The sequence below is a fragment of the Xiphophorus couchianus genome, chromosome 11 (genome assembly GCF_001444195.1).
Source record: "Xiphophorus couchianus chromosome 11, X_couchianus-1.0, whole genome shotgun sequence".
NCBI classification, from domain to species: Eukaryota; Metazoa; Chordata; class Actinopteri; order Cyprinodontiformes; family Poeciliidae; genus Xiphophorus; species Xiphophorus couchianus.
The window spans coordinates 7,659,661-7,686,796 of record NC_040238.1 but is presented as its reverse complement, the minus strand read 5'-3'; the positions used below and the strand labels follow the sequence as shown (position 1 = coordinate 7,686,796).

At 39.6% G+C, this 27,136-nt stretch overlaps 1 protein-coding gene across 2 annotated transcripts; it reads left to right on the top strand.

The window, feature by feature from the left end:
- Positions 1-991: 991 nt before the first annotated feature.
- Positions 992-25,587, top strand: cyb5r4 (cytochrome b5 reductase 4). Of its 2 annotated transcripts, XM_028032567.1 has the most exons (16): positions 992-1,609; positions 1,800-1,953; positions 5,114-5,214; positions 13,865-13,978; positions 15,897-15,981; positions 17,158-17,239; positions 17,319-17,376; positions 18,128-18,221; positions 20,001-20,033; positions 20,369-20,491; positions 20,743-20,883; positions 21,156-21,302; positions 21,753-21,903; positions 22,547-22,633; positions 23,026-23,187; positions 25,146-25,587. In XM_028032567.1, the coding sequence occupies exons 1-16, from the start codon at positions 1,526-1,528 to the stop codon at positions 25,198-25,200; spliced, it is 1,671 nt and encodes a 556-aa protein (XP_027888368.1). In that variant the 5' UTR covers positions 992-1,525; the 3' UTR covers positions 25,201-25,587. The 2 variants fall into 2 exon arrangements, with proteins under 2 accessions (XP_027888368.1, XP_027888370.1); XM_028032569.1 differs by lacking the exon at positions 13,865-13,978 and having other exon boundaries at positions 998-1,609.
- Positions 25,588-27,136: the final 1,549 nt, after the last annotated feature.

Here is a 27,136-nt window from a genome sequence, read left to right as displayed (position 1 = left end):
AAGCCAATAATGTAATTTCTCATAATGAACAAAGACTGTGATGGACTGGCTACCTGTCCAGGTGTACCCGCCTCTCGCCCGCTGCTGGTGCGAGATGGGAACAAATCATATACACAACAAATCGCTTCCCATATCGCTTCAATACGGGACGCAAAATACTGGACTATTTCGTATTTTATAGGGCGAATAGCAACTGCAGTGCTAACTAAATAGGCTACTTAAATTTTTCCAATTAATATTTCTTTATTCCACTAGCACGAAGCTAACGTAGCCTCGTAAGCTACAGTTAGAACCGACATCTGAACATCCACTTACCTTCACTTCTCTGCACTTGACGTCGAAAAAGTCTTCTTGTGGCAGAGAATAAATTATCCGTATTTCTTAATTTATGTCGAGCACGAGCTGCAGCGCTGAATATTGTAATAAAAACACGAGCATTTGAGCTGGACTGACCTCTCATTGTGGACCACGGACTAGCACAATAAAGTAGCCTAAGGCTAGAATGCCTGTCCGCCAAAATGCTACGTAAATCTGTGACGTTTTGACTAGACACAGTGCTAATCAAAAATGTCATTTTGACTGGTCAGAATGTCAATTTAAGATATCTTAAATAGAAAAGCTGAATAATTCAAGATATCTCTAATTTATTTAGAGATATCTTAAAAGTAATTTTGACTAGTCAAAATTACAATTCAAGATATTTTTAATTTAGTTTTGTCTAGTCATTATTTGCTTTTAAGATATCTATAATTTAGTTTTCACTAGTCAAAACTACATTTCTCCTATCCAAAAATACATTTAAGATATCTTGAATTATGGTGTCATTTGAGATATCTTTAATTAGAATTATGACTAGTCAAAACTAAAATCGAGATATCTTGAATTTACTTTATGACTAGTCATAATTTAATTGTAGATATCTTAAATGCGTATTTCAGATAGTCAGTAATTAATTGTAGATATCTTGAATTGAAGTCTCCATACAACTCAATGGTAAATCTGACGTCATTTCGACTAGTCAGAATGTAATTAGAGATATATTAAATCGCTAAAACGTCTAGTCATAAAACAATTTGAGATATCTGGAATGTAAGGGCGGTACAACAGAATTTATGTTAAAACGGCTTGCCATACCACCACATGTTGTCTTCCTAATGGAAACGGAAACTGTGACGCACGGGACATTAACTCGTAGTTAATTCTCACATATCGAGGGACAACTGAATTTCCGCACTAAGAATCAGTTCTTTCGACAAAAATATGTATGCCTTTGTTGATTAATGTGACAGTGCCGCAGTAGTTCTCGTGAATGAGACCGATTGAGAGTTATTTCGTTTTAGCCTAGCCTAGCTTAGCCTACCCTTGATGCATCAGTATTAAAGGGATGCTCACAACACGGAAGCTGTCTGGAGTTGTTACAGAATGTTGCGTATGTGACCACATATCATCTCCTGCTCCTTTGTGTTTGTGCTAAACTGCTGCTGTTTGAATAGGTTTTATACAAAATTGGAGCAGCGTTCATAACATGTTGAACATCCCGAGCCAGTCGTTCCCTGCGCCCAGCTCCCAACAGAGGGTCTCCCCGTCCGCACAGTCCGGGAGGAACAAGGTAACACTGGAACCATATATCAAGCAGAGCTGAGAAAGCTATGTAACCAACATTAATGTCACTGTCGCGATCTACGTATTTCCTTAGTCTTTTTTCTAATACTAACTGGCACATTAGCGACCAATCATTAAATATTTAATTTCTTTGCAAGCAACAGCTTCCCGCCCTCTTGTTTACCTCTGTGTGATAGGTGTCCCTGAAGCCGGGCCACAGTCTGATGGACTGGATCCGGTTTGCCAAAAGTGGAAAAGACTTGACAGGGCTGAGAGGGCGCCTTATTGAAGTGACCCAGGATGAGCTGCAGAAGCATAACAAAAGGGATGACTGCTGGACCTGCATCCGAGGTGAGTCAAAAAGACCAAGGAGTCATTATTTATTTTCTAGGCACATAGTGCCATTTATAGTAATTGTTACTTTAAGTAACATAATATAGTATTTTACAGAAATGCTGTATCTATAAAAACAACTTAAGAAAAATTTGACTTTGCATCATAGTCATATCCGAATCCTTGAAATCAGCCTGTGTGTTTAAAAACCTCCTGCCTTTTCTGACATGCCCCTTTCACATCATCAAAACAGTGGTTCTCCATGTTGTGTATTGATGGCATTTGCAACCATTCTTAGGAACATTGTAGTTTCTATAAGATCAGCAGGCTCGTAATTCCTCCCAAACAAAATAAAAGTGTGAGTGGCCAATAAAGCTTAGAGTTTTACTGAATACATCTGTCTTTATGGATTGGGTCCATTGCCACTGATTCCTTCCTGATCAAAAATGTTTTTCAATATCAGGACCGATAGAGATATTAATATCGAATCAGTGCATCTCTGCAAATGACAGTATAATGTGAGATAAAGATTTTTTTTTAAAAAGTTGATTTTGCATAGTAATCCCATCCATAATCCCCCCCATCCAAGGGGCAGTATTATGAAAAATTAAACTTTTGTGTTATTTTCTCTTCGAATACATACCTGGAGTGTTCCTTTGATTGTTTTCATGGATATTTTAGAAATCCTTTAATCTCCATGGCAACCATTTAACTGCAAAATGTCTGGTTGGACAGAGCGCCTCCTTCCAGTCGCAGCTCCTCCTCAGAACCTTTGCCTCACAGAGCAGGCTCATAGTACTGTGGGAAACCCTGCTCATCAGAGAGATTGTTCTCCCTCCTTTTGACCAGCTCCAGTTTTTCTGCTATCATGTATGTGCACTTTTCAGTAGTTTTAGGTATATTTGCTGTTGAAAATGCAAGGAGGAAATTCAATTTCATTATTGCAGGGGACAATAAACACAGAGATTTCTTAAGTACAATTTTGGGGTGAGGGTTGTCAAAGTTACAGTGAAATAGAACGTTATAAAATGTACAGATGGAGCCTTATTAGCATTGCATAGACCATACTCAATAATTGGTAATTATCATGGTTGAAATGGCATGGCTAAAATGTATTTTGTAGTCACATTAATAGCAATATTAATTATTACAACAATGTCCCTTATTATCCCCATATCTCTTAGATAAAAGGTTTTTAATGTGTTCAATCTAGACCAGTAGTGACTAGTAAGTGGCAATGAATATCAAACATTGAACAAACTGCTGAGACCCATAGAAGTCAAACTAAAAATTAAATATTGTTTAGATTTTTAATTTTTCACAAGAATCTTCTTGTGGTCACTGTCACAGATCTAATCTCTGCTATGCCTTTATAAAAATGTAAAGCTCTATATAAAAATAAGTTTTAATGAATAACCCCACTTAATATAAGTTCCTCAATTATTGATTCGTTGTAGTGTCTGTCAACACAAGTTATGCATTATTTAAATTAAAACTTGTATGTATACAATTCAAATTAATAAATTACATGTATATTAGCTACTATTCTGTGCAAAATAATGATTAAATAGCACAAAGATCAGAAAATATCTTTTCCAGGTCTTCCACCTGCATAGTGCACTAAAGCTTCCGTCAGCTTCATATGAAGACTCAGGCACTTCTAGCGCAGGTCTGTGGAGGGAGGTTTACTTGGTCAGAAAAAACCCAGTGCTTCTAAAACCTCTACTGCTTCAAAAATAGGGACAACTGTGTTTAGCGCAGAATACTGAGTTAGGGAATCTGTCTCCAGTCAGGAGTGCACTCTCCAACTTCAGCAAAGCCTTTATGTTGTCTCATCAAAATCCTCACCAAACTCCACACTGTCCAAGAGAACTACTCATAATGTACTACTTGTACTGTTGCTGTTTGATACAACAGCAACAGTACGGTTATTGTTTAAGTACATGTCCGGATGAAGAGGATTTTGCTCAACAATTAAACACACAAGTTAATCAAACTCACAAAAAAAGAAAACAAGGTTTTTAAAATGTAACTGTACTTCAGTTCTTGTGATTAAGTTGCTTTATTTTTAAACCCTTTTTGGTTCGGCCATGCCCCCGATGAAGGTCTGAGAACATTTCATCAGCATCAACACTGTCCTTCCTTTTCTACATATGTTCGGTTCTGTTACTTTAATACCTACATCATTAAACAATTTCATAAAAACTTCAGCCATTTTTTTTTAGAAAATGGCATTAACTTCCCTTTCAAAATACAGCATTTCTTACTTGGCCTTTTCCTAGACTTAAAAATGATTGCCTGTTTTTTTTTTTAAAAACATTTCTGCCAAATTTACTGACATCATTGGCTACTTACAAAACACTTCGTGTTACTTGCAGAGTAGGAGATAAGAAGCACACATTACCTAAATTATCTACCTAAGATTATTTAATTCAGATTATTATGAAGGCTACTAGAGACTTGGTTGACAGAAATTTATCGTATGAATTAAGTCTTCATGTAGTAAAAACATTTAAAACAAAATAACATTCTGGAAGCTATTTTACAAGTAGGTAGAAATAAAGAATAAATCTGGGAAAAACTGTCCTCAATATTGTAGCTTGATTTTATTGTGTGATTTTTAAAGGCTATAAGATGACATACCTTTTTTCTATGTCTACTGCCAGCGCCTCTGCTCTCGGCTCCCACACACCTAGCTGTCAACCACTCACAACGCTCATCCTCTCCCTCCAATTTCAAACTCTTCTCATTAAAGCTGCAGTATGTAACTTGTTAGAAAGAATATTTTACAGTTTCAACAAATATATAAAAAAATATGCTTTATAGAAATTCCACTCTGCAGCTCAGCTTTGTACAGTCAACTGTTTTTGGTCTTATTCAGATTACTGATTATTGATTATTACATTTTTACTCACTAGCCTTTCTTATTTCCTGGTATGTTTTTGGCTATTGGTTATCAGCCATTGGAATGGTGGAGGAGATTGATTTTTTCCACATGGGGGATAATATAAAATAATGTCATGATATGATGACAGATTTAACTTTTTAAATAAAGTTATCCTGCATTCCTATTTGTTACTTAAAAACAGTTCTAAAAACAGGTTATTTGGTACCCAATACCTGTAAAAGGCATTACAACATAATACAGACTAAGCTGATTTTCTCTATGTATGTCCAGGCATGGTTTACAATGTGACACCTTACATGGACTACCATCCTGGTGGAGAAGAGGAGCTGATGAAGGCAGCAGGAATAGATGGGACTGACCTTTTTGACCAGGTAGCTGTGCTTAAAAAGAAAGTAAAGCTCAGATGGTCCCTGTTTCCCAATATTGTTAAAGCTGTTTCATATTCCATTTCTCTGTTAAGATTAAGTTCATTATACTGTATTTAAGCTCTATGTCAGGAATGACCCTGATGAAGGCCACAACCTGATGTGGTTTTTAGTACTTCATGTGCTGCTGGAGGGATTTACCTTACCATATCTGCTCTCTTTCCATGCTCATTAGAAGAGGGTGAAGTTGTGCCAGAAACCTTTAGATAGCTATAGAACTACATCTTTATCCCTTTCCGGATCAAGACATGTACTTTGTAATGCATGAATTAAGATGCCTCTCAGCTTATTAAACCATAATTGAAGTATCAAGCACTGGATTCAAACAGTTCAAATACCAAAAATACCAGAACTAGCATCCACTTCAGGTAAAGACTTCTACCCTGGTTCTTAGTGTAACCCAGTGTTAAAAACACAAGTAAAAAGTGAATAGATATTAATTTAATATCTTCCTCTACAACAAGATATATACAAACAAGATTTATACAAAAGTATAAATAAATACATTTCATGTCTTATTCTACAATAAGAGTTAAAAAGTAATAAAGTTAAAAATAAGTTCATAAATATGTTCATAAATATATATAAAAAGTGCTAAAAGTCTTCAAAAATTGTGAAATATGCCTTTAGTGATTGCTTTTAGTAACGGATTAAATAACCAATAGTTGGCACAGACTGATTTCACATCAGCCAATAAGGTTGATTCCCACTCCTTTAACTGCGTTGCTGAGATTTTGCTCAGATTGCGAAAGACACTCTTGAGAGCTCAGAGCTGATGGTTGCTTCCGCGAATAGCCTGGAAGATCTTGTAAAATTTGATGTTGGATCTTGGAAATCAGTAAGAAAAACAATGTTAAAATAGTTTCGCAATATATATATATAAATCAAAATAGTAAATCTGTTTTTTATTAAATCTCAGAAAGCTTCCGTTGTGAGCAGCTGAAGCCCGGAAAAATCCCCGTGTAGCGTCGTGTAGCATCGTAGCATCGGTGATTGATCGCATGCGCTCTGCAGTTAGCTCAGTAAATTCGCTGAAAATTGGCTAAAATCCCTAGTAACTGATCAGATTTAATAAAAATAAAATTGTATTGTAAGATTATTATTATTGTGTATATTGTGGAAGTCAGCAGAAAAAGACGAAAAAGTAATTTGAGGCTTGATTTGTTCTCAATGTCTTCCAACCAAAACTAAAAATAGAATGAAGTACATCTGTTGGTGTCTTCTCCTCTCACCTTCTCCCCTCCACAATAAAAGTATACATTTGGGTGTGAAATGTATACATTGTATCCGCCACACAGGCCCCCCCTGAACACACAGAATGTCACAAACACAAAAACACATAGCATGTGAAACAACATCACAAGTACATAAAAGAAAACACACAAAGGTAAAACTAAACAGCAGCGACAAACAAAACAACTGAAATACCTAGCGGTAATGACTAGGGAGTTGGCCACCATGGCTTCTTTTCACAGGAACAGGTGTTGAAATTGAAAAAGACTCTCCATATCAACCGCTACCAAACTCTCCAGCTGGAAGGGGAGGACCAGGAAGAGTGTGTAAAGAAACTGGGGGACGACCACGGCGAGGTGGCTGAGCCAACTCAACTGGGTCCCCTGGTAACACATGAGCTGGCTTCAAACTGTCCTCCGAAATACTCTCCTGATTACCCCCCAACTCCACCAAAAAATCCTTAGGTTCCCTCTCCAAAACACGGAATGGACCATCATAAAGAGGCTGAAGTGGTGAGCAGTGTGAGTCATGGCGGATAAATACATACTCAGCAGACATTAGGTCCTTTGGCACAAACACCTGTGGAAGGCAGTGATGTGCTGCCAATGGGACAAAAGATCTAGATACCCCATTTAGAACTGAACTCAACCGAACCCGCTGCACCCAGAAGAAGTTCCCCTGGTACTCTCAAAGGTTGGCCCAGGACCAACTCAGCTGAAGAAAACTGCAGCTCCTCTTTTGGAGCCGAATGTTGGCCCAACAAAACCCAACGCAGGCGATCTATCCAGCCTAGTTGATCTACCCACCAACTAGGCCCGCAATGCAGCCTTCATTGTGCGGTGGAACCTCTCACAAAGACCATTGGCCTGCGGATGGTAGGCAGCCGTACGGTGGAGTTTAACCCCAATGCTCTCTGCCACTGCAGTCCACAACTCTGAAGTGAACTGGGGACCTCTGTTGGAGGTCAAGTCCAATGGCACACCAAACCGGGGCACCCAGGAGGAGATAAATGCCTGAGCCACATCAACCGAAGTGGTTGATGACAGTGGAACTGCGTCCGGCCACCGAGTAGTCCTGTCCACCATCGTAAAATCTCTGGAAGGTGGAAGCGGCCCCACTAAGTCCACATGCCCATGTTCAAACTTCCGTTGTGGAACAGGAAAGTGCTCCAGTGGAGCCTTAGTGTGCCGTTGCACCTTGGCACGCTGGCAAGCCAAGCAGGAAGCCGCCCATATCCGTACATCTTTACGGAGTTCCGGCCACACAAACTTTGCCCCTACGAGTTTAACAGAAGCTTTAACGCCCGGGTGTGAAAGGGAATGAACTGCATCAAAAATCCTCAGACGCCAACTAATAGGGACCAGAGGCCAAGGTTTGCCAAAGAAGGGTTGCGCCACACTCATGAAAGGAGACCTCCTCTAAATGCCACCTGGATTCAGCCGCTTTAAAGGCCAGAATGTCCTGGTCAGTCAGTTTGTCTGTGACCATGGCGAGGTAGTCCACACCTAAATGCACAGAAGCAACCTTTGCTCTGGACAGACAGTCAGCCACCAGATTATTCTTGCCAGCCACATGCTGAATGTCAGTGGTGAACTCTGAAATGGCAGACAAATGCTGTCGTTGCCGAGCCAACCACGGTTCAGAAACGTTTCAGATAGCAAAAGTGAGAGGCTTGTGGTCAACAAAAGCAGTAAAGTCCCTGCCCTCCAACATGAAGCGGAAATGGCGTGTTGCCAGAAAAAGGGCAAGCAGTTCCCTATCAAAGGTGCTATGTTTTTTTTTGGCATCTCGGAGTTTCCTGCTGAAAAAGCAAGGGGTTGCCAGACACCATCCACCCATTGCTAACAAACCTCCCCAACTGCATAATCAGAGGCATCAGTTGTTAGAGCCACAGGAGCCACTGGTGATGGATGGGCCAAAAGCACAGCTTTAGCCAAGGCCTTTTTGGCATCATCAAATGCCTGCACCCTCTCAGGGGTCCACTCTATCTGCTGGTCCCCTTTTTTGCCTCAAAGTGCTTCATACAAGGGGTGCATGAGGTGAGCTGCCTGTGGGATGAAACGGTTATAAAAGTTTACCATCCCCAAAAACTCCTCCAGGGGCTTCACTGAGGGAGGGTGGGGAAAAGCGGAAACTGCTTCAACTTTTGCAGGTAGGGGAACCGCCCCTTGAGAAGACCCTTTGTGTTCCAGGAACTCAACAGCAGGCAGCCAAACTGGCATTTAGCTGGGTTCACAATCAGGCCATGTTCACTGAGTCTAACAAACAGCTGACAAAGGTTTTTCCGCAGAGAACACTGCAGACTAGCCACCAATATGTCATTCAAATAGACGAACAAAAACGGCAAACGGCATTCTGCAGGACCGAATCCATAAGTCGCTGGAAAGTCTGCACTGCGCCTTTATGACCGAAGGTTTTTACTTTATGAGTAAAAACTCATAAAGACCAAAAGGCATGATAACTGTGGTTTGGGGTACATGTAAGGGATGCACTGGAACCTGATGGTAACCTTGCACCAAGTCCACCAAAAAAAATGGTTGCTCCAGCCAGGCAGGCAGAAAAGTCCTGAATGTGACGAATTGGGTACCTGTCATTACTGGTCGCGTTATTAAGGCGCCACAGGGTTGCCAACCCTGGTCTGCTTTGGGAACCATGTGCAACATAGATGCCCATGGACTTTCGGAGCGCCGTACAATGCCATGATGCTCCATGTTTGCAAACTCCTTTTTCGCTATCGCTAACTTTGCTGTGTCTAGGCGGTACACTCGCACAAAAACCAGTGGATCGACCGTAGGTATACAATGTTCCACCCCATGCTTTGCCACGGTAGCAGAAAATGTGGGAACCGTTAAAGATGGGAACTCTGCTAACAGACGCTGATACTCATCACCTGTGGCAAGCATGTCTCCACTGTGCACACGAGTCCACCAGGAAACGCCATCCAGAGACCTCATCCATGTTGAAAAGCAGCTTGTCCGAGCTGCTAGCAAGTGCTAGCAGCTCTGTCGTTTCCCTGATGCACGAACGAACACGGAGGAATGCAGCGCTTTGCCTTCACTCCGAACCGGCGATGGTAGAAGCAGAGAACATCATCCTTCTGCTGCTCCTTCACCGCAGCCGCGGCATCAACAGGCTCTGACTCTCCTTGAGTCACACCTGGTAGAAGTGCATTCATACTGTAGTCCCTGGAAGCCAACAAAATCCGGTCTGCTTCATCAGAAATGGAGTGATAATCTTTTGTCTGGATCAGCGGAGAGCTGGCCAGTGCGGTGCGAACAGGTGGAGGAAGCTGGCTCAGAAACAGATGTGTAAAAAGGAAGGTAACATCTCCCGAGCCAAGTAATGCCAGCATGTTTTCCATCAGCTCGGAGGGCTTGCGATCCCCCAAGCCATTCAAAGAGAGCAAGCAATCGACCGACAGTTGGTAGAGCCAAAGCAGATTCTCCTTGAGCACGCTGTACTTGTTAGCGTTTGGTGGGTCCCTCAGCAGACCCATCAGACGGCGGGTAAAAACGGAGTCCAAAGCAGCAACTACATGGAAGTACTTGGTCTCATCTGTGGTTATCCCTCGGAGATGGAACTGGGCTTCCACATGCTGGAATCATGGTTCTGGATCGTGCTACCAGAACTCTGGAAGCTTGATAACGGCAGCAAAAACAGAAGCGGCGGTTGGAGTAACGGCCGCCTGGCAAGAAACTGGGTTCAAAACCACAGCTGGCGGAGAAGCAGCGGCAGCATATGGTGAGTTCTCGTTAAAAAACATGTTCAGATGTTTGCAGTTGTTCGGGATCACTATTGTGGAAGTCAGCAGAAAAAGACGATAAAGTAATTTGAGTCTTGATTTATTCTCAGTCTCTTCCAACAAAAACCAAAAATAGAATGAAGTAAAACCGTTGGTGTCTTCTCACTTCACCTTCTCCCCTTCACAATAAAAGTATACATTCGGGTGTGAAATATATACATTGTATCTGTCATGAACCGTTGTGGTGAGTGGTGGTGAGGCAGACGCAGCAGACCCAGGATGAGATGATTGATGGAAGTTTAATGATGACAATAGACTTAAGTAATACCAAAAGTCCACAAAACCTGGCAGCACAGTTGAGCGGAAGGCTAGGGCTCAGCACTGGTAGCAGCAGGCTACACGCATGGACAGGAACACATTGACAAGGACCTGACAGAGACGCTAAGACACAGGTGACATTAAATACACGGGAGGGTAATCACAGAAACGAGACACACCTGGGAAACAATCAAGGGGAAGACAGGACAACACGAAGACTCAGGGAGACAGAAAACTCTAAATAAATACACAGAAAAACACAGATCCTGACAGTACCCCCCCCTCAAGGGCGACTACCAGACACCCATAAAAAAATTGTCCAAGTGAAAAAAAAACACAAGGGTGGGTGGAGGGGTGCTGGACACAAAACTTTTACAAACAATTGAGTTTTTAAAAAACACGCAGTCATCTATTAGAAAACGATTAACAGAGAAGAATACAAGGATGGGAGGAGGGGGGGAGGGAGTGGAGCCTTTCTTCCGCCCAGAGTCCAAAAACAACAAAAAACGACCCAACGGAGTGGGCGGAGGCACAGGAAGGGCCAAGAGTCCCAAAACAACAAAAAACTACCCACAGGGTGGGCAGAAGCATAGGAGGCGGGAACCACGGAGGTGGTCCGGCGGCTGTCCATGGCGCTGGAGGCAGCGACGAAGAGTCTCGGGAGGAGCACTAAGAGGCGGGGTCTCGGGAGGAGGGACGGAACTAGGGGGCTCTGGAGGAACACTGGGAAAGTCAGGTGGGGCCGAGAACCCACTAACCGGGGCCGCCTGTCGGCCTGGAGCAGTCTCTGGAGCGGGGGCATGAGGCTCGGGAAAGCCGGCAGGTGCGCCGGCTGGAGGTGCTGGTCCCGGAGATGCTGGAGTTGGGCTGGTGGAGCGAAAGTCCGGCTTGGGAGGCAGAGGGTCGCCAGTCATGATGGCTAGAGCTGCCTGGCGTTCCCACTCTGCCTCCCGCTGCAGCTCCACCAAACCCAGCAGACGGAGGTGAGCGGACCCGTCCTCCAGCATTAAGAGAAGCCTGGTAGCTACACCCAGGCGTCGATAAGCTAAATATGGCTCGGCCATAATTTCTGTGTAGTTCTTGATGTTTCTCCGTAACTCGTTCCATTGCGGGGTGTTCATGTTGATGATTATTTTCTTTTAGCTTGTTTTGCGTTCCTCACCGTATTTGTTGGTCGGGTCCTTCTGTCATGAACCGTTGTGGTGAGTGGTGGTGAGGCAGACGCAGCAGACCCAGGATGAGATGATTGATGGAAGTTTAATGATGACAATAGACTTAAATAATACCAAAAGTCCACAAAACCTGTGCACAGTTGAGCGGAAGGCTAGGGCTCAGCACTGGTAGCAACAGGCTACACGCATGGACAGGAACACATTGACAAGGACCCGACAGAGACGCTGAGACACAGGTGACATTAAATACACGGGAGGGTAATCACAGAAACGAGACACACCTGGGAAACAATCAAGGGGAAGACAGGACAACACGAAGACTCAGGGAGACAGAAAACTCTAAATAAATACACAGTAAAACACAGATCCTGACAGTATCTGCCACAATATTGTATTTTTTCTATGTAATTGCACTTATTTTTCCATTAACACACGTTCTAATATTTCAACGCTGCTAATTCACTTCATGGTGCCAATTCATAGTTCATGGTGCAGTAATGTGCTTTTCTATTATCATGTAACAGGTGGCACATGATACCAGGTGTCGCACTCTCTACAGCCTGAGCCTCCATAAAAGGGAAGCTGGAAAGATGGTGGCCAAGTATCAATTTCCTGTGTGCTAGACCAGCTGTGTGTTGGGCTCACGCTGTTGCTGGCTGTGGACTGCATTGTTGATGGTGTTCAGGTGGTAGCGTTACCTGGGCGTGGTTGTTCAACGCTGCAGGGTTGCACCAGATTGGCTACACCAAGGTTTGATCTGAAAGTGTTGATTTATGCAATGCAGTTTTTGCACTGCCTCTTGCTGTCCTTTTAGCGTTTGGTTTTCCTTTTTGTTAGTCCGCCCAGTTAGGATTGTTTTTCTTCTTGTAGTACTTGTGAGGGCAGGCTAACGACCTTTCATTTATTTTGTTTGTTTTGGAACACTTCCCTGAATACTTGCGTCCTGTTTAGTGTGAGCCCCGTGTCGGGTTGACAACGAATGGATAAAGCTAGCGGGGAATCCTTTTCATGTATGCAACAATACATATTAATAATTAACTAAATTCTGGTTGTTGTTTATTGCGCTTTGGCTTGACAGAACTATAACAGACATTACTTAGGAACTTTCTGTTCTGAGTAGGTCAGAGCTACTGTGAGCTTCTAATCCTGATGTTAAATATAGTGATATACAGTGATCCCTCGTTTTTCGCGGGGGTTACGTTCCAAAAAGAACCCGTGATAAGCGAAATCCGTGAAGTAGGAACCTTTATTTTTTGTAACAATTATCATACAATGAAATACTCAATAATACATTTAAAACAAAGAACAAAACCTCTTTTACAGGGCCAAGAATTTTTTTAACAAATAAACAAAGTACTGTATAAACATTTTTCTTTTTCTTTTTTACAAATAACTACTATACTGAAAAATAATAATTTTAATCATCAATACGAAGTGAAGGCCTCAAATTGCGGAGATCAGCACCGCCCCCCGAGTCATTGGATTAGAACGGGAAAAAAATTATTATGAAAAAAAATACAAAGTGCAGTTGGACAAATAGTGATTCACCTGTATTTCACTGCTCCTCCTGACTCCGCTCTGTCGCGTTTTTGTCTTCTTAAGCCCGCGGTGCAGGTGTGGTTTTTTCGAGAGAAGAACATAGTTATCTGTAGTTGTTGTCGCTCTTTTTTCTTCTGGGCAAAAAGATTCTTATAAATCGACATGCCACCATCGATTATGTTAAATTTGGTCAGCTATTTTACGTACGTGTACATATTACCCGCAAAGTTATTGACACACAGGTAGAGAAGAAGCGGAGAGACTGTTTAGCCAATCAGAATGCAGAACACAATGCACGATGCAAATCCGCGAAGCAGCGAGACCGTGAAAGGTGAACTGCAAAATAGCGAGGGTTCACTGTATATGTGCTTCATTGGTAACTTTATATTGAAATATACTGTATATATATATATTTACCACATATAAGCTAATTTATTTAGTTTTACTGATTTGTTGGTAATATTGAACTCTGATAACTTGAATAATATTGTTGTACAACATGGGAAAACTTGAGAAATGAGGAATAGTAGCTTAAGCTTTATTGATATTAGTGTCCTGTATTTTAAGATGCTTTACTCTGGCCTTGTTCCAGGTCAAGTTTTTTTTTTGTTATGGTGCACTTTTGGCCTGTAGTGCCCAGAGACCCCAAGATCACCCTCTCCAGAACTTGGATGGCAAGCCCCAGCCCAGAGGACCAAGTGAACTGGTAGATGGTGACCCGACTCGTCACTAGCAGTGAGACATTGAATGAACATTTGACAGACACATTGAAAAGACTAAAGGAAACATTGAATGAACATTTGACAGACACATTGAAAAGACTAGCAGGAGTGGGCAACTCCAGGCCTCGAGGGCCGGTCTCCTGCAACTTTTAGATGTATGTGGAATAAAATAATTATTTACAGTGTGTTTACTTTTATTAGAAGTTTATTTAATATTAATCTTACAATGTTTAATTAGTTTATTATGTCTCACTAAGTCTTACAGAGTCATTGTTTCTCTTTTTAGCCTTCACAGTTTGCCTCAGTGTGTCAGAAGCTTAGCAACAGGCGATAAGTAAATAGTTGTCATACCTTGCGGAGGGACAAGACCAGACCGACGGTGGAGCGATTATTATTAGACACAGAATATTCTGTCTGAAACCCATTTTTAACTGAAAGTTGCATTTTTCTCTTTGTGTATATTAATCTGATTAGCTCCTTGGGAATGTTGGTGGTGACACTCTGTCTGTGGGAGAAGGACGGTATACAGTATATGTAGAGAGGTGATTCCTTTGTCTAGTTAGATCTCTTCTGAGTTCTCCATCTGTGCAGATGTAAAATAAAGCTGTGTTTTGTTCTTTCTCTTTAACAAGGTTTGGACTTTAATTTTTCTCGCTCCACATGTATCTCTACTTCAACACACCTGAGTCAAATAATGAGGTTATTAGCAGGACTCTGGAGAACTTGACTGCACTTAGGAGGTGATTCAGCTATTGGATTCAAGTGTGTTGGACCAGGGAGATATCTAAGAGTTGCAGGACACCGGCCCTCGAGGACCAGGATTGCCCACCCCTGGACTAAAGGAAACATTGAATGAATATTTGACAGATACATCGAAAAGACTAAAAAAACTGGGTTATTTCTTTTCTTTTTTTTCAAAAGCACACAATTTTTGTTTATTTTGTAAATGTGGATACACAATGTTCACTATAATAAATTCTGCTCTTTCTTATAGACACTGTGTGCTCTCCTCTGTTGTTGCTCACACCTAGGCTCCCACGAATTCAGAATCTTCTGATCAGGCCCAACTTCCTTTATTCTTGTGTAGTGTTTGTATTAGTCATTGAAATAAATTAACTTACCTGCCATTTACTATTATCAAGGGTATTTGAAGTGATCTTTCTTGTGGGTTACATTAACATAGCATGTGGACTCCTTTGATTATTGATGTTATGCTATCATTAGGCATATTCAGCTTTTTCATTGCTGTTCCAGAAATTGTAAGTATCCAAGAACACCTATCAGGGGATTTACAAAATCATACCTGTCCAATCTATTTATGATACACATCATCAAATCTCCACAAAAGCCACGTTTTGGTAAATGTGCATGCAAACCTACTTTTTGTCTGATGTTTGAGCAGGCAAACATCAGACAAAAGTATCAGAACATTTTGTCGGATACATCACATGTGCTCGCATCAGAATATGTTATTAGTGTAAATACAACCATCTTAAGCATCTTGTTTGTACCATTCTCCAACAAGCCTGATCAATGGTGACTAGCAGAGTCTGAACATAGCAATAGGAGGCTCAGATGATTAGGATTTCCTTAGTATGAAAAGAATGAATTGTTTGCGAACATGTACTGTGTATTTGTGTGGATATACTGCCCATTCAAAGACAGCATATTGTGTTCTTTGTACAAAATTAGATGTACGTGTCTATTGAATAATTTGTGCTAGTTTTGTGTATTTATTGTTATTGACTTTGTTTGAAGTATTGCTTTATCCTTGTTGTATTGCACCATTGTCCCATCTTCTAAGACAAAATTCTCCCATAGAAGACAATGGTGTTATTCTTTAATCATACTAATGTGTTGACCTTGACTTTTTCACCTGGGTGTTGTTACTGTGTCTTGCAGGTCCATCGATGGGTCAATCATGAGTCCATGTTAAAAGAGTGCCTGGTTGGACGAATGACTACCAAGACCGCAACAGCTAGTAAAGGTGAAACTTGATTTGTGCTCTCTGTTTTTGATATGGTTCTTCAGCCCTTAACTAAAATGAAATTTAGTCTTGTAATCTCATAGAAAATGTCACAGGAAACTGATTCTACAATGACATAAGTCCTTTTAAATCCTCCTTGTAAACATATTCATGGCTCATGTTTGCCAAGTGTTTCTGAATATCTCTAATGAGTCATTCTGATTGTTATATTTTCCCCAACTGCTTTTTGGAAAGCAGTTTTTAGCCAAGTTATTTTTGTTTTTAAAATAGTGAGAAAAATGTGTTAGAAAATTCAAGACGGTTCAAGTCCTGACAATGCATCAGAGTTTGTATTTGTAAGTATAGGACTGAGATAAAAACTAAGCCTTCTACAATTAATAATGTTTTAGTAATTATAACAATAATGCATTTAAGTGTTAAATCTTTTCAAGACGCCCAAGGACACTTAACAAGAAAACAAAACAAGAATACACTAAAAATTAAAACAGATGTAGAGGAGAAAAATTACAAACAAGAAATGACAAAAAAGGCCAACTTGAACACATACATTTTGATTTGTGATGTTAAATAGGAAGAAAGTCAATATTGTGAATATGTGAAGGCAGAGTTCTAGAGTTGGGGAGCAGATTGAGAAAATTCTGATCCCCAAGCTGCTGAGCTGTTTTAATCTAAATGTATCTTTACATTAGTTTCAGATACAAGTTCACTCTGTTTACATATTATGGAACGTGATCTGATGAAATGCTCCTGCCCTTTTTTACCACCATGTATGTCACTGTGACATTTGCTCTGTCTGTATCAACTCAAAACCTCAAAAAATAAAGCAGTAATCACATTCTGCCCTCATCATAAAATGTTACAATTTCTGATTATGGGTTTGTAAGGTAAAATAACCAAAATGTGGTGTTTTCATGAAATGTGTTCTTCATAATAACTTTTAATCAGATCCATATGTGAATATTGCATAAAATTATATCTGTTATAGAGGTTTTTATACTTTTGTTGAACCCAACAAAAGCTGCACATAATAATAATAATAATAATAATAATAATAAAACATTTTATTTAATGTGTCATTGATGCAATAGAATCACATCTATTGCATCAATGTATTACATTAAAGTATTTGACTTAAAAAGTACTGATTGTAATCTTTTGTTGAAATTTTTTCCTCAGCCATCACCCTTCCTTCATCATCAACAGGTCTTACTCCACCTGCTGCAGGGCCTTCTCTACCAAACAAAGACTCTCAGCCTCGGTATGAAATTGAGTATATCTGCAAAGAAATGCAGTTAAAGACTGATGACTTTAACTGCCTGTGCTGTTTGCTGTTAAAGGTACGACTGGTTTCAAACTGATGCAGCTGTTCATCTGGCTGTTTATGCCAAAAGAAAGGTAATGAAGGTTTAACTAAAATGAATCACTTGCTTAAAAGATGCAGAGAAATTCCAAACATTACCTGAATTCTTGTGTTTCTGTAGTGAAGCTGTTGAAACATTGTTGGGTATTAAAAGCCAGCTGCCAGACTAATGCTGCGTTCATACTGCAGCCTGAAGTGACCCGATTCCAATTTTTTTTTATGTAATGCGACCTGCATCTGATCTTTTCATGACAGTCTGAACAACACAGAGAGGATTCTTTTCGAATGTGACCCAGGCCACTTGGGTATCCGATACGTATCCGATTCAAATGTGACCTAACTCCTAGGTTACATTCATCTCACCTGAACGTCACTGATACAAATGTTACTATTCTGCGTCCTGATACGTGCAAACGAGAAGAAAAACAACAACTATGGGGGACTATAATGAGGATTAAGTTGTTAATATGCTGACAACAACTTCAAATGTGTAAACTATGCTCCATCGTTAGCATCCATGTTTACTTCTGCAAACACTGAGCACTTATTCGTTTTATGGCGGTTGGCAGAACATAAAGAACACTGACGTTATTGCACCCTCTACTGCGCATGCGGGACACTTGTTTGCCTATTCAAACTGCAGAACACATACAGGTCGCATATATTTGGAAGTGTGAACGGCCATGGCAAAAAAATCCGATTTGACAAAAAATCGGAATTGGGTCACTTCATGCTGTAGTGTGAATGATGCCTAATGTGCAGTGTATGTCATGTTGTTTCTCTCAGATCCCCAGCTCAGGATGTGTGACCGTTGACCTCAAAGCGGGAATTCTTCGGTTGGAAGTTCTCCTTGGGAAACTGTCCTACATGATACACTTAGGTGAGCAGATTCACTGTCATTTTCTCTTTTCCCCTTACAAAATTAAAATACATTTACTTCCAATTGCATTAACATAATTTGGTGTAGCTTTAAATATGTTCTCAGAGCTTGTCATTGATGTCTGATACCGCAAACTAAAGGAATTGGATCAGTTTTCTTCTTTGCTAGTTTCCACTTTGTAGATTTCACTTAGAAGGTCCAAAAAATACTTCATTCAAGCAATATATATTCCAGAAATACTTAAGGAAAATGGCAAACTTGCAAAACAAAATACTCAGTCATGAAACGTTTGTTTTGTAGATGAAATGGTGCAGATTAGAGATAGTCAGATAGAGTTTTTTAAGGCTGATGCTGATACCCATTATTTTGACATCAGTCTAATCAATCACCAATATGTGCTGCCGATACTTTTGGGCTGATTCTTAAAACTGTTTTTGTTTCTTTCTTCCATTTACATAATAAAAAATTACATTCTACAACAAATTTCAAAAAAGGAATAGGTCAAACAGGAATAATCAGATCTGAAAAAAAAAAAAGAAATTTGTGAATAGACAAAATATAAGACTGGAGGTGAGAAAAAGAAAAGAAGTACTAGAGAAAATAAATCCATGTATGGTTTAAAAAAAGTGATAGAAAAAAAATACAGAATATGAAAAAAATGAAATGTCACAATAAATGAAAATATATTATTTATTTAAGGCATTAAATAAATAATGAATATTAAAAAAGAAAAACATAATTGAAAAAAATAACTAATAAAGCTTCAAAATTGATGGAAACAAAGGAAAATGAAAGAATAGTCATAATATTACATTAATACTGTTGATAGTTATAAACAAGTTACTTTATCATATTGTTGTCAGCAAATGAGCATTTTCAGAAAAGGACTCAAACCATCCAGCTGATTAAACTACGGTACACAATCACCAGCAGCCTCAACGCTATCAACAAGCTTTGAAAAAGTAGAAATACAAAACGTTTAAATACGAACATACATAGCAGGGTTAGCAGGGATGTAAATATCTCTCTGAAAGGAAAAGGCATGACTAACATTTCCCATGATGTCACAAACGGCAATGTTCTTGCCGTACAGCAAATAAGCAAATCTTTGTGCAGACCACTTGCATAAAGATTTGCATATTTCCAAGTGTCGGCTCACGTAAGTGCAATGTCGTACTGAACTCGTCTTCATCACCGCTGGTAAAATTCTTAACCAGCTGCGCATATTGCTAAATCCAAATGACAAAAACATTCATAATAGAGACCATTTGTAATGGAAACACAGCTTGTCTGTCTGTCTAGAACAGGGGTGCTCAAGTCTAGTCTTCGAGAGCTACCGTCTTGCAACTTTTAGATGCATCCTTACTCCAACAGACCGGGATCAGCTCTGAACAGCCATTCATTTGATTCAGGTGTGTTGGAGCAGGAATTCATGTGAAGGTTGTAGGATGGTAGCTCTGACTGGGGACTGGACTTGAGCACCCCTGTGTAGAGGGTTGTGAGGGATGGATGGCTATAGATCGATCCATCCATCACTTTCGCAAGCTTTCTGATATTTTACATGTGAAATAAAAAAGGTAATTTTTTGGCAGTATATGTAAAGGATTTTATTTATTAAATGAGTTAGACTGCTCCAGGGCAGATGTGGCCACAATATAGTAGCTTCTCATTATCAGTGTGTGAATGTGAATGACTGGATCTGGTGTACAATGTTTGAGGGTCTACACCAGATAAAGGCCATTTACATGTAAAGGCCATTTACCTTTTATTTCCTTTCAGATCTTGCTCGTAAAGTTGAGGAAAACGTTTCTGGTAAGAAAAGAGTATTTCTATACACGATGCTGCTAATTTTCCAAATCAGTTGGGTTTTTATTTTTTACACTTTTGGTTGAGGACAAAAATCAAATATTTGAATTATTTATCAGTTCCAGGTAAAATGTTTTTAGTTTCAAAACTGATCTCTTTTAACCACGTTGCTTTGGATTATTCTTCCAAGTTAAGTCAGTTAGGCCATTGTCAAGCTCTACATAGCTGAGCTTTATGGAACAGGAAGTGAATAGCTTGTCTTCTGTGTGTTTTCCATGTCACTTATGTAGATGTTTCTGAATGGCATGTTCCTAATTGTAAACTTTGGTTATCACCAACAGTTCATACTGCTTTCTCTGTGGGAAAGATCCAGGTCACCATAAACAAACAAACTAGAGGAAAATGGACAAGTCTTGGTCAACCGCTGGAATTTCATAACACATTTCTATGCAAAAAAAAAAGAGGTGAGAATCTTAATGAGCTCTGTGACATGTCACTTTTATGGCCCATTGAACAATGAATCCAAAGATGATCCTGATATTTGCCTTTCATTACACTGTTGTGTGTATTTATAGTCAAAATTTAGTCAGCTGAGAACCAGAAGATGGTTTTTGTAGTTGCAACCAGGATTTCATCTTACATATTCATCATCAATATTATTGATTTCTTTTTTACTCTCTCTTCTCTTTCTCTGTGTTCCAACTATTCCCTCAAGGACCCTTCTATCGGGACTGTAGACTGGTGTCTAAAATGGAGGTGACTCATAATACACATGTTTTCAGACTGCAGCTTCCTGGAGGGACAGTCATGCATATGGCTGCTGGAAAACACGTCTACCTCAAAGCTATCATTGAAGGTAAACAACAACAAACCTGAGTGTTGTTCATGTTCACAGATGAAGAAGATCTGCTTAGAGAAATCTCCATTGGTGCATAAATGTCACTAAATATAAAATGTTCTGTAAAGGTTTTTTTGTTTTAAGTGAACTAATAATACATTATTATTTATATAATACAAACTAAGTCAAAAGTCAGTTAAATTATTCATGACTTTGGCCATTTTGTTGACATTTTGTTGATTAACATAGAAATTATTAGAATACTCGACGACATGTACTTATATTTCCAGGTACTGAGATAGTGAGGCCATACACTCCAGTGGATCAGAATCTGGTTTCAGCTTCCTCACCTTCGGCACATGAGTCAGACCTCTACCTCATGATTAAAGTCTATCCCGATGGAGTTTTCACCCCATATCTGAACAGCCTGCAGATGGGTATGTCACAGCCAGGTCAAACAATGAGGCGATGTGTTTGTGTGTCTCTCATCATGTCTTAACTGAACCTGCATGTGTCCTCTAATTACATTTTAGTACATCTGAGGATGTACTAAAGCCATCCTTGAAAGCAAACATTGACTCATTTTGATGAACAGTTTCTCCTCAGAACCATTTAGAAAATCTGCTATTTGAACCACCTCCCCCTTCCAATATTTGAACAGATGTAAAAAGGCTCTTATATTAATCACTGCATGTATTTATGTTACTGAAAAGTAGGTCATCAAACAAAACAACAATAACAACTATTAGAAAGTTTTCCTGTTAATAATTTTAGTTTTTAAAAGGTTCTGTAAGGGTTTATACTTTGTTACCTGTTTGATATTTGATCCCTGTTGCCATGCAGTTTTACTTTGGAGTGTATTATGAATGGGTTTTCTGATTTCCCAGGTAAAAATATCTCCGTCAGTGGTCCAGAGGGTACCTTCAGCCTCCGCCCACTTCGTGATGTCACACACCTCTATCTATTAGCAGGAGGCACAGGATTCACGCCAATGGTTCGCCTCATCAACCTGGCTCTACGAGAAGTTGACACAATCAGGTGGGAACAATCAGTTTACTCATTTATTCTGTCAGAAAATATGACTGATGGATGATAATGGCCCTACAAAGCAGCAAAGGTTTGAGTTTCAACTAGAACTCTTGTTGCTGTCTGCTGTTGCTGAAACCTTTTATCCTTTGTATCGTGTGTCGGGTTAATTACACGCTTCTGTGAACTAGATGAATCTGTGGGAGAAAGACCTCTAGGTCAAAATATGTAATTTGAATAATCTGCGTTATTATCAACGTGTTAAAATCTTCAGATTAACGCATGTTAATGCATGCAGATTAATATCTGCTTTTGAAAGGAACACAACCAGGTATGTTTTTGATGAGGGTCTAACATTATAACATGATCTAAAGCTCAGAAAAGTCAGTTTTGCATAATACTGCCCCCTTAAAACATCTGTTCTGATGTGACATTGTAATGTTCCAAGACATTAAATTTTGGTTTTTCTTTACCTACAACCATTAAAATTCTAAAACATAAAACTTTGAAATATTTGCTCTGTAAAGTTCCGATTTCACTTTCTGAGATGACTTGCAGAAAATATTGGATTTTACACAACATTCAGATTTTTCCAGATGTACCAGTAGTAGTATTTTGTTTTGACAAATGATCACTTAAATCTCTGTGTTGACAGAACAACAAAGCTGCTGTTTTTCAACAAACAGGAGAAAGACATACTATGGCGCTGCCAACTGGATGATCTGGCAGCTTTTGATGAACGGTAAAACAAAGTGGTGATATGTTTCTATAAAATTTTCTCTTTCCTGCGCTTGGAAAGTGCAGAAACATTTTTTGCAGAAAAGAAAGCTTGATTTAAAATTCAACTGCATTTAAATATTTCTGAAGATTTGTTCAAGACTGAATCCATATTTTACTATCAGATGGGAAATGAGAAAAAGAATCTGTAAAAGTTTCAGTTGGTTTTGTTTTGACATGGAGTCAATGTACTCTCCAAACTGTAATCTTATTAGATTACAGTTAACTTTTAACTGAAACATCAGTATACAGTTTTGGAAGATTATCTTTGTTATTAAGCTAGAAAGCAGCTATTTTCCCTTGTTCCCTTGCTCTCTAAACATTTTTTCAGACAGTCATGGTTTTGTGTGCTGTCAGGTTTCAGGTGGAGTACATTCTGTCTGAGCCCTCTGCCAGCTGGACCGGCAGGAAGGGTAGGGTGGATGAGATCCTGCTGAATGATCTTCTTGTCAGGCCAGAAGGGTCAAAATGCTACGTTTGTGTGTGTGGGCCATCTGCCTTCACAGAGCAAACACTAGGGTATGGAATATTATAACCATCATGATAAATAATAATAGTTCCTCAGTTTTATCCAAATAACTAATTACTAAAGTCACTGACAAATGCTCTGGCTTTTTCTTCTTGTTTATTTAGTATTAAAATTCAAATATTTCAAACGTTTCAAATGTTTTTGTATAAAAAAACGATTTTATGTACATCATCAACATTTCTGCATGTGCATGTCAGAGCTGCTTAGTTCTCAACCACACTTTGGTTCTGCTATTCCAGCTGAATGCTCTTAAAACAGTTTTGTGATCTCATCAGATTGTTCTGAAAAGGAAAATTTGTCATTGCAAAACTATTTCTGTACTGTCATTTGAAAGGAGTCTTTTTAAACAAAAAGTGACAGTATCCTTTGAAACTACCAAACTTAACATTTTGGGTTTATTATCAAATAATCAGGATGGAGATTTCCTTACAGACACATTCATTTTTATTGAGTAGATGAGTGTGATACACTTTGTGAAGATCTTTGACATTATGTTCCATTGAAATACACTGCCTGACCAAAAAGAAAAGTCGCCACCAAAAAATGGTCACACTCTCTAATATTTTGTTGGATCGCCTTTAGCCTTGATTACAGCCCGCATTCGCTGTGGCATTGTTTCAATAAGCTTCTGCAGTGTCACAAGATTTATTTCCATCCAGTGTTGCATTAATCTTTCACCAAGATCTTGTATTGATGATGTAGTCAGACTACTGCGCAAAGCCTTCTCCAGCACATCCCAAAGATTCTCAATGGGGTTAAGGTCTGGACTCTGTGGTGGCCAATCCATGTGTGAAAAAGATGTCTCATGCTCCCTGAACCACTCTTTCACAATGTGAGCCCGATGAATCCTGGCATTGTTATCTTGGAATATGCCCGTTCCATTTGGGAAGACAAAATCCATTGATGGAATAACCTGGTCATTCAGTATATTCAGGTAGTCAGCTGACCTCATTCTTTGGGCACACAATGTTGCTGGGGTTGCTGACCAACTGCAGCAACCCCAGATCATAGCACTGCCCCCACAGGCTTGTACAGTAGGCACTAGGCATGATGGGTGCATCACTTCACCTGCCTCTCTTCTTACCCTGATGCGCCCATCACTCTGGAACAGGGTAAATCTGGACTCATCAGACCACATGACCCTCTTCCATTCCTCCAGAGTCCAATCTTTATGCTCCCTAGCAAACTGAAGCCTTTTTTTCTGGTTAGCCTTACTGATTAGAGGTTTTCTTACGGCTACACAGCTGTTCAATCCCAACCCCTTGAGTTCCCTTCACATTGTGCGTGTGGAAATGCTTTTGCGTTCACAATTAAACATACTCCTGAGTTCTGCTGTTGTTTTTCTTCGATTTGATTTGACCAAACGTTTAAGTAATCGCCGATCACGATCATTCAGGATTTTTTTCCGACCACATTTCTTCCTGGAAGACGATGGTTCCCCACCATCCTTCCAGTTTTTAATGATGCCTTGGACAGTTCTTAACCCAATTCTAGTAGTTTCTGCAATCTCCTTAGATGTTTTCTCTGCTTGATGCATGCCAATGATTTGACCCTTCTTAAACAGACCAACGTCTTTTCCACGACTACAGGATGTGTCTTTTGCCATGGTTGTTTAAGAAATGAGGAGTTACTCATTGCATCAGCTGGGGTTAAATAACTTGTTGCCAGCTGAAAGATAATCGCCTATGCATTATCCAATTATCTATTATCCAATAGGAGGCTTGTACCTATTTGCTTAGTTAAATCCAGGTGGCGACTTTTTTTTTGGCCAGGCAGTGTATATTCATGTTTGTGGTTGTGACAAATATGGAAAAGTTCAAGGAGCGTGAATACTTTTGCAGGCCACTGTAAGTAAATAATATGCTGAAGAACATAATGTTCATACATAATCAATATTAAGCTCTGGTGTGTTTGCACTGAGGGTTTTTTGTCTTTGTTGGTTTCTCAGATTGTTAAAGCAGCTTTGCTTCAGTGAGGAGGAATGCCACGCCTTCAAGGGCTGATGAGCCTGAAGAGACGGAGGACAAAAAGCCTACTTTTATTTAAAGCTGTGTTTGTGAAACAATAAAAAGAAAGCATATATTTCTATGCACCAAAGACACATGTCTGCAGCCACCACTCTATGCCTGGCCAGGAGAACCTGGACACTTCTCAGGGACGAATTGAAGGTTCCTGGAACATATGAAGAAAAAAACAATTCCTCCACACCTGCTGATTTTTCACCAGATCTTCAAGTTACTTTTTGTGTGTTTACTGTTAGATTATGGTTAGATATTTTTTTATGTCAAGTTTATTTTGAGAAATACTATTTTTAATAAAAGTGAGTATGCACCAGTGAGAAGCTGCTCAGTTTGTGCATTATAATAATAAAGTTACAAAACTTTGTTGATCACCATAAAAGTAAAACTTTGTGTCAGCTACATTTGATACTAATTATTTATCAAAGTCACAAATAGAATGGAGCTTTTCTGGGGACATCCTCTTTGAATAATCAAAGCTTTAGATGACACACCATCAGCTAGAACTTTTAATCTAATAGTTTCAGAACCATTTGACAGGTTTTATACTGTCGTGGAAAAAATACTATTTCCAAGCACTGTTCAGGTGAAATCACTCAATCAGGTTTATTAATATATTGTGCACAATACAGAGAGCTTGTAGGACAATCAGTAATGAAGCAGGTCTGGATGAAAAGCTCTGCCAGGCAGAGACAACACATGACAATGTGTTATCCCTTTGACAATACAAAGGGATAAGGGATCCTAAGCATGGGACCAGACTGGTTCCCATGCAGCTTTGAAAAACAACCAACCTTGCACATGTAACCAAAATAGTTTAACTTGGTGGGAATATACTGGAACTTAGAATAAACATATAGCAATACAACCAGCAGGTGTGACCTTACTTTAATTTTTCCACTACAATATGTGCCAGCATGAGCTGGACCCTCCAACTATCAAGTGAGGGGCAATGGAAATTACACCAAAGTGGGAAAAACTGCTTTATCTCAGCAATAAACATTCAAATTGTACTGTTTGAAATAGTAAATAAACTTCTAAACTACACCTATTTGGTTCTGCTATTCGAGCTGAATGCTCTGAAAAGAGTCTTGTGATCTCATCAGATTGATCTGTAAAGGAAGATTTGTGGTTGCATAGTTATGTCTGTAACTACCTTTGTAAGTGTTAAAGCAATATATTTAAAACATGCTAGTATGGCATGTTTAAATTGAGTGAGCATTCAAATTTATATAGTCTGTTCCTCATTGTTGTGGGCAGGTTGTGAGTGCGCAGCCGCTGTGTCTCTGCTGATGTCTGCAGCTACACTCTGCAAAGGAGAGCCTTAAGGTAGTTCTGGGCTCAAATAAACCCAGATGTTTAATTTTCTTTTACTTAAATTCATTGCTGTCCCAAGCATAATGATAAAGACCCAGATCAGTTGATTATTTTGCAGGACACATTAACATACAGTGAAGAAAATGAGTATTTGAACACCCTGCAACTTTGCAAGGTCTTCCACTTAGAAATCACGGAAGAGTCTGAAATTTCCATCTTAGGTTCACTGTGTGAGACAATCTAAAAATAAAAAAAATCCAAAAATCACTGTGTATGATTTTTCTAATTATTTGTTTCGGTGTTACTGCTGTAAATAAGTATTTGAACACTTGTTAATCAGCAAAAATCCTGGCCCTCAAAGACCTGTTGGTTCGCCTCCAAAAAGTTCACCTCCACTCCACTTATTATTCAAAATTAGAAGCACCTGTTTGAGGTCGTTAGCTGCATAAAGACTCCTGTCCACTCCACACAATCAGTAAGACTCCAACTACTAACATGGCTAAGACCAAAGAGCTGTCCAAAGACACCGAGGCAAAATTGTAGAACTCCACAAGGCTGGAAAGGGCTATGGGGCAATTGCCAAGCAGCTTGATGAAAAAATATT

What these genes read in the sequence shown, in the direction of transcription:
- cyb5r4 (XM_028032567.1), top strand. Translation starts at nt 1,526, where the DNA reads ATGTTGAACATCCCGAGCCAGTCGTTCCCTGCGCCCAGCTCCCAACAG. An exon ending in GGACTGACCTTTTTGACCAG is followed by an intron (nt 5,215 to 13,864) that starts GTAGCTGTGCTT and finishes GCCTTGTTCCAG; the next exon opens with GTCAAGTTTTTTTTTTGTTA. An exon ending in GACCGCAACAGCTAGTAAAG is followed by an intron (nt 15,982 to 17,157) that starts GTGAAACTTGAT and finishes TTTTTTCCTCAG; the next exon opens with CCATCACCCTTCCTTCATCA.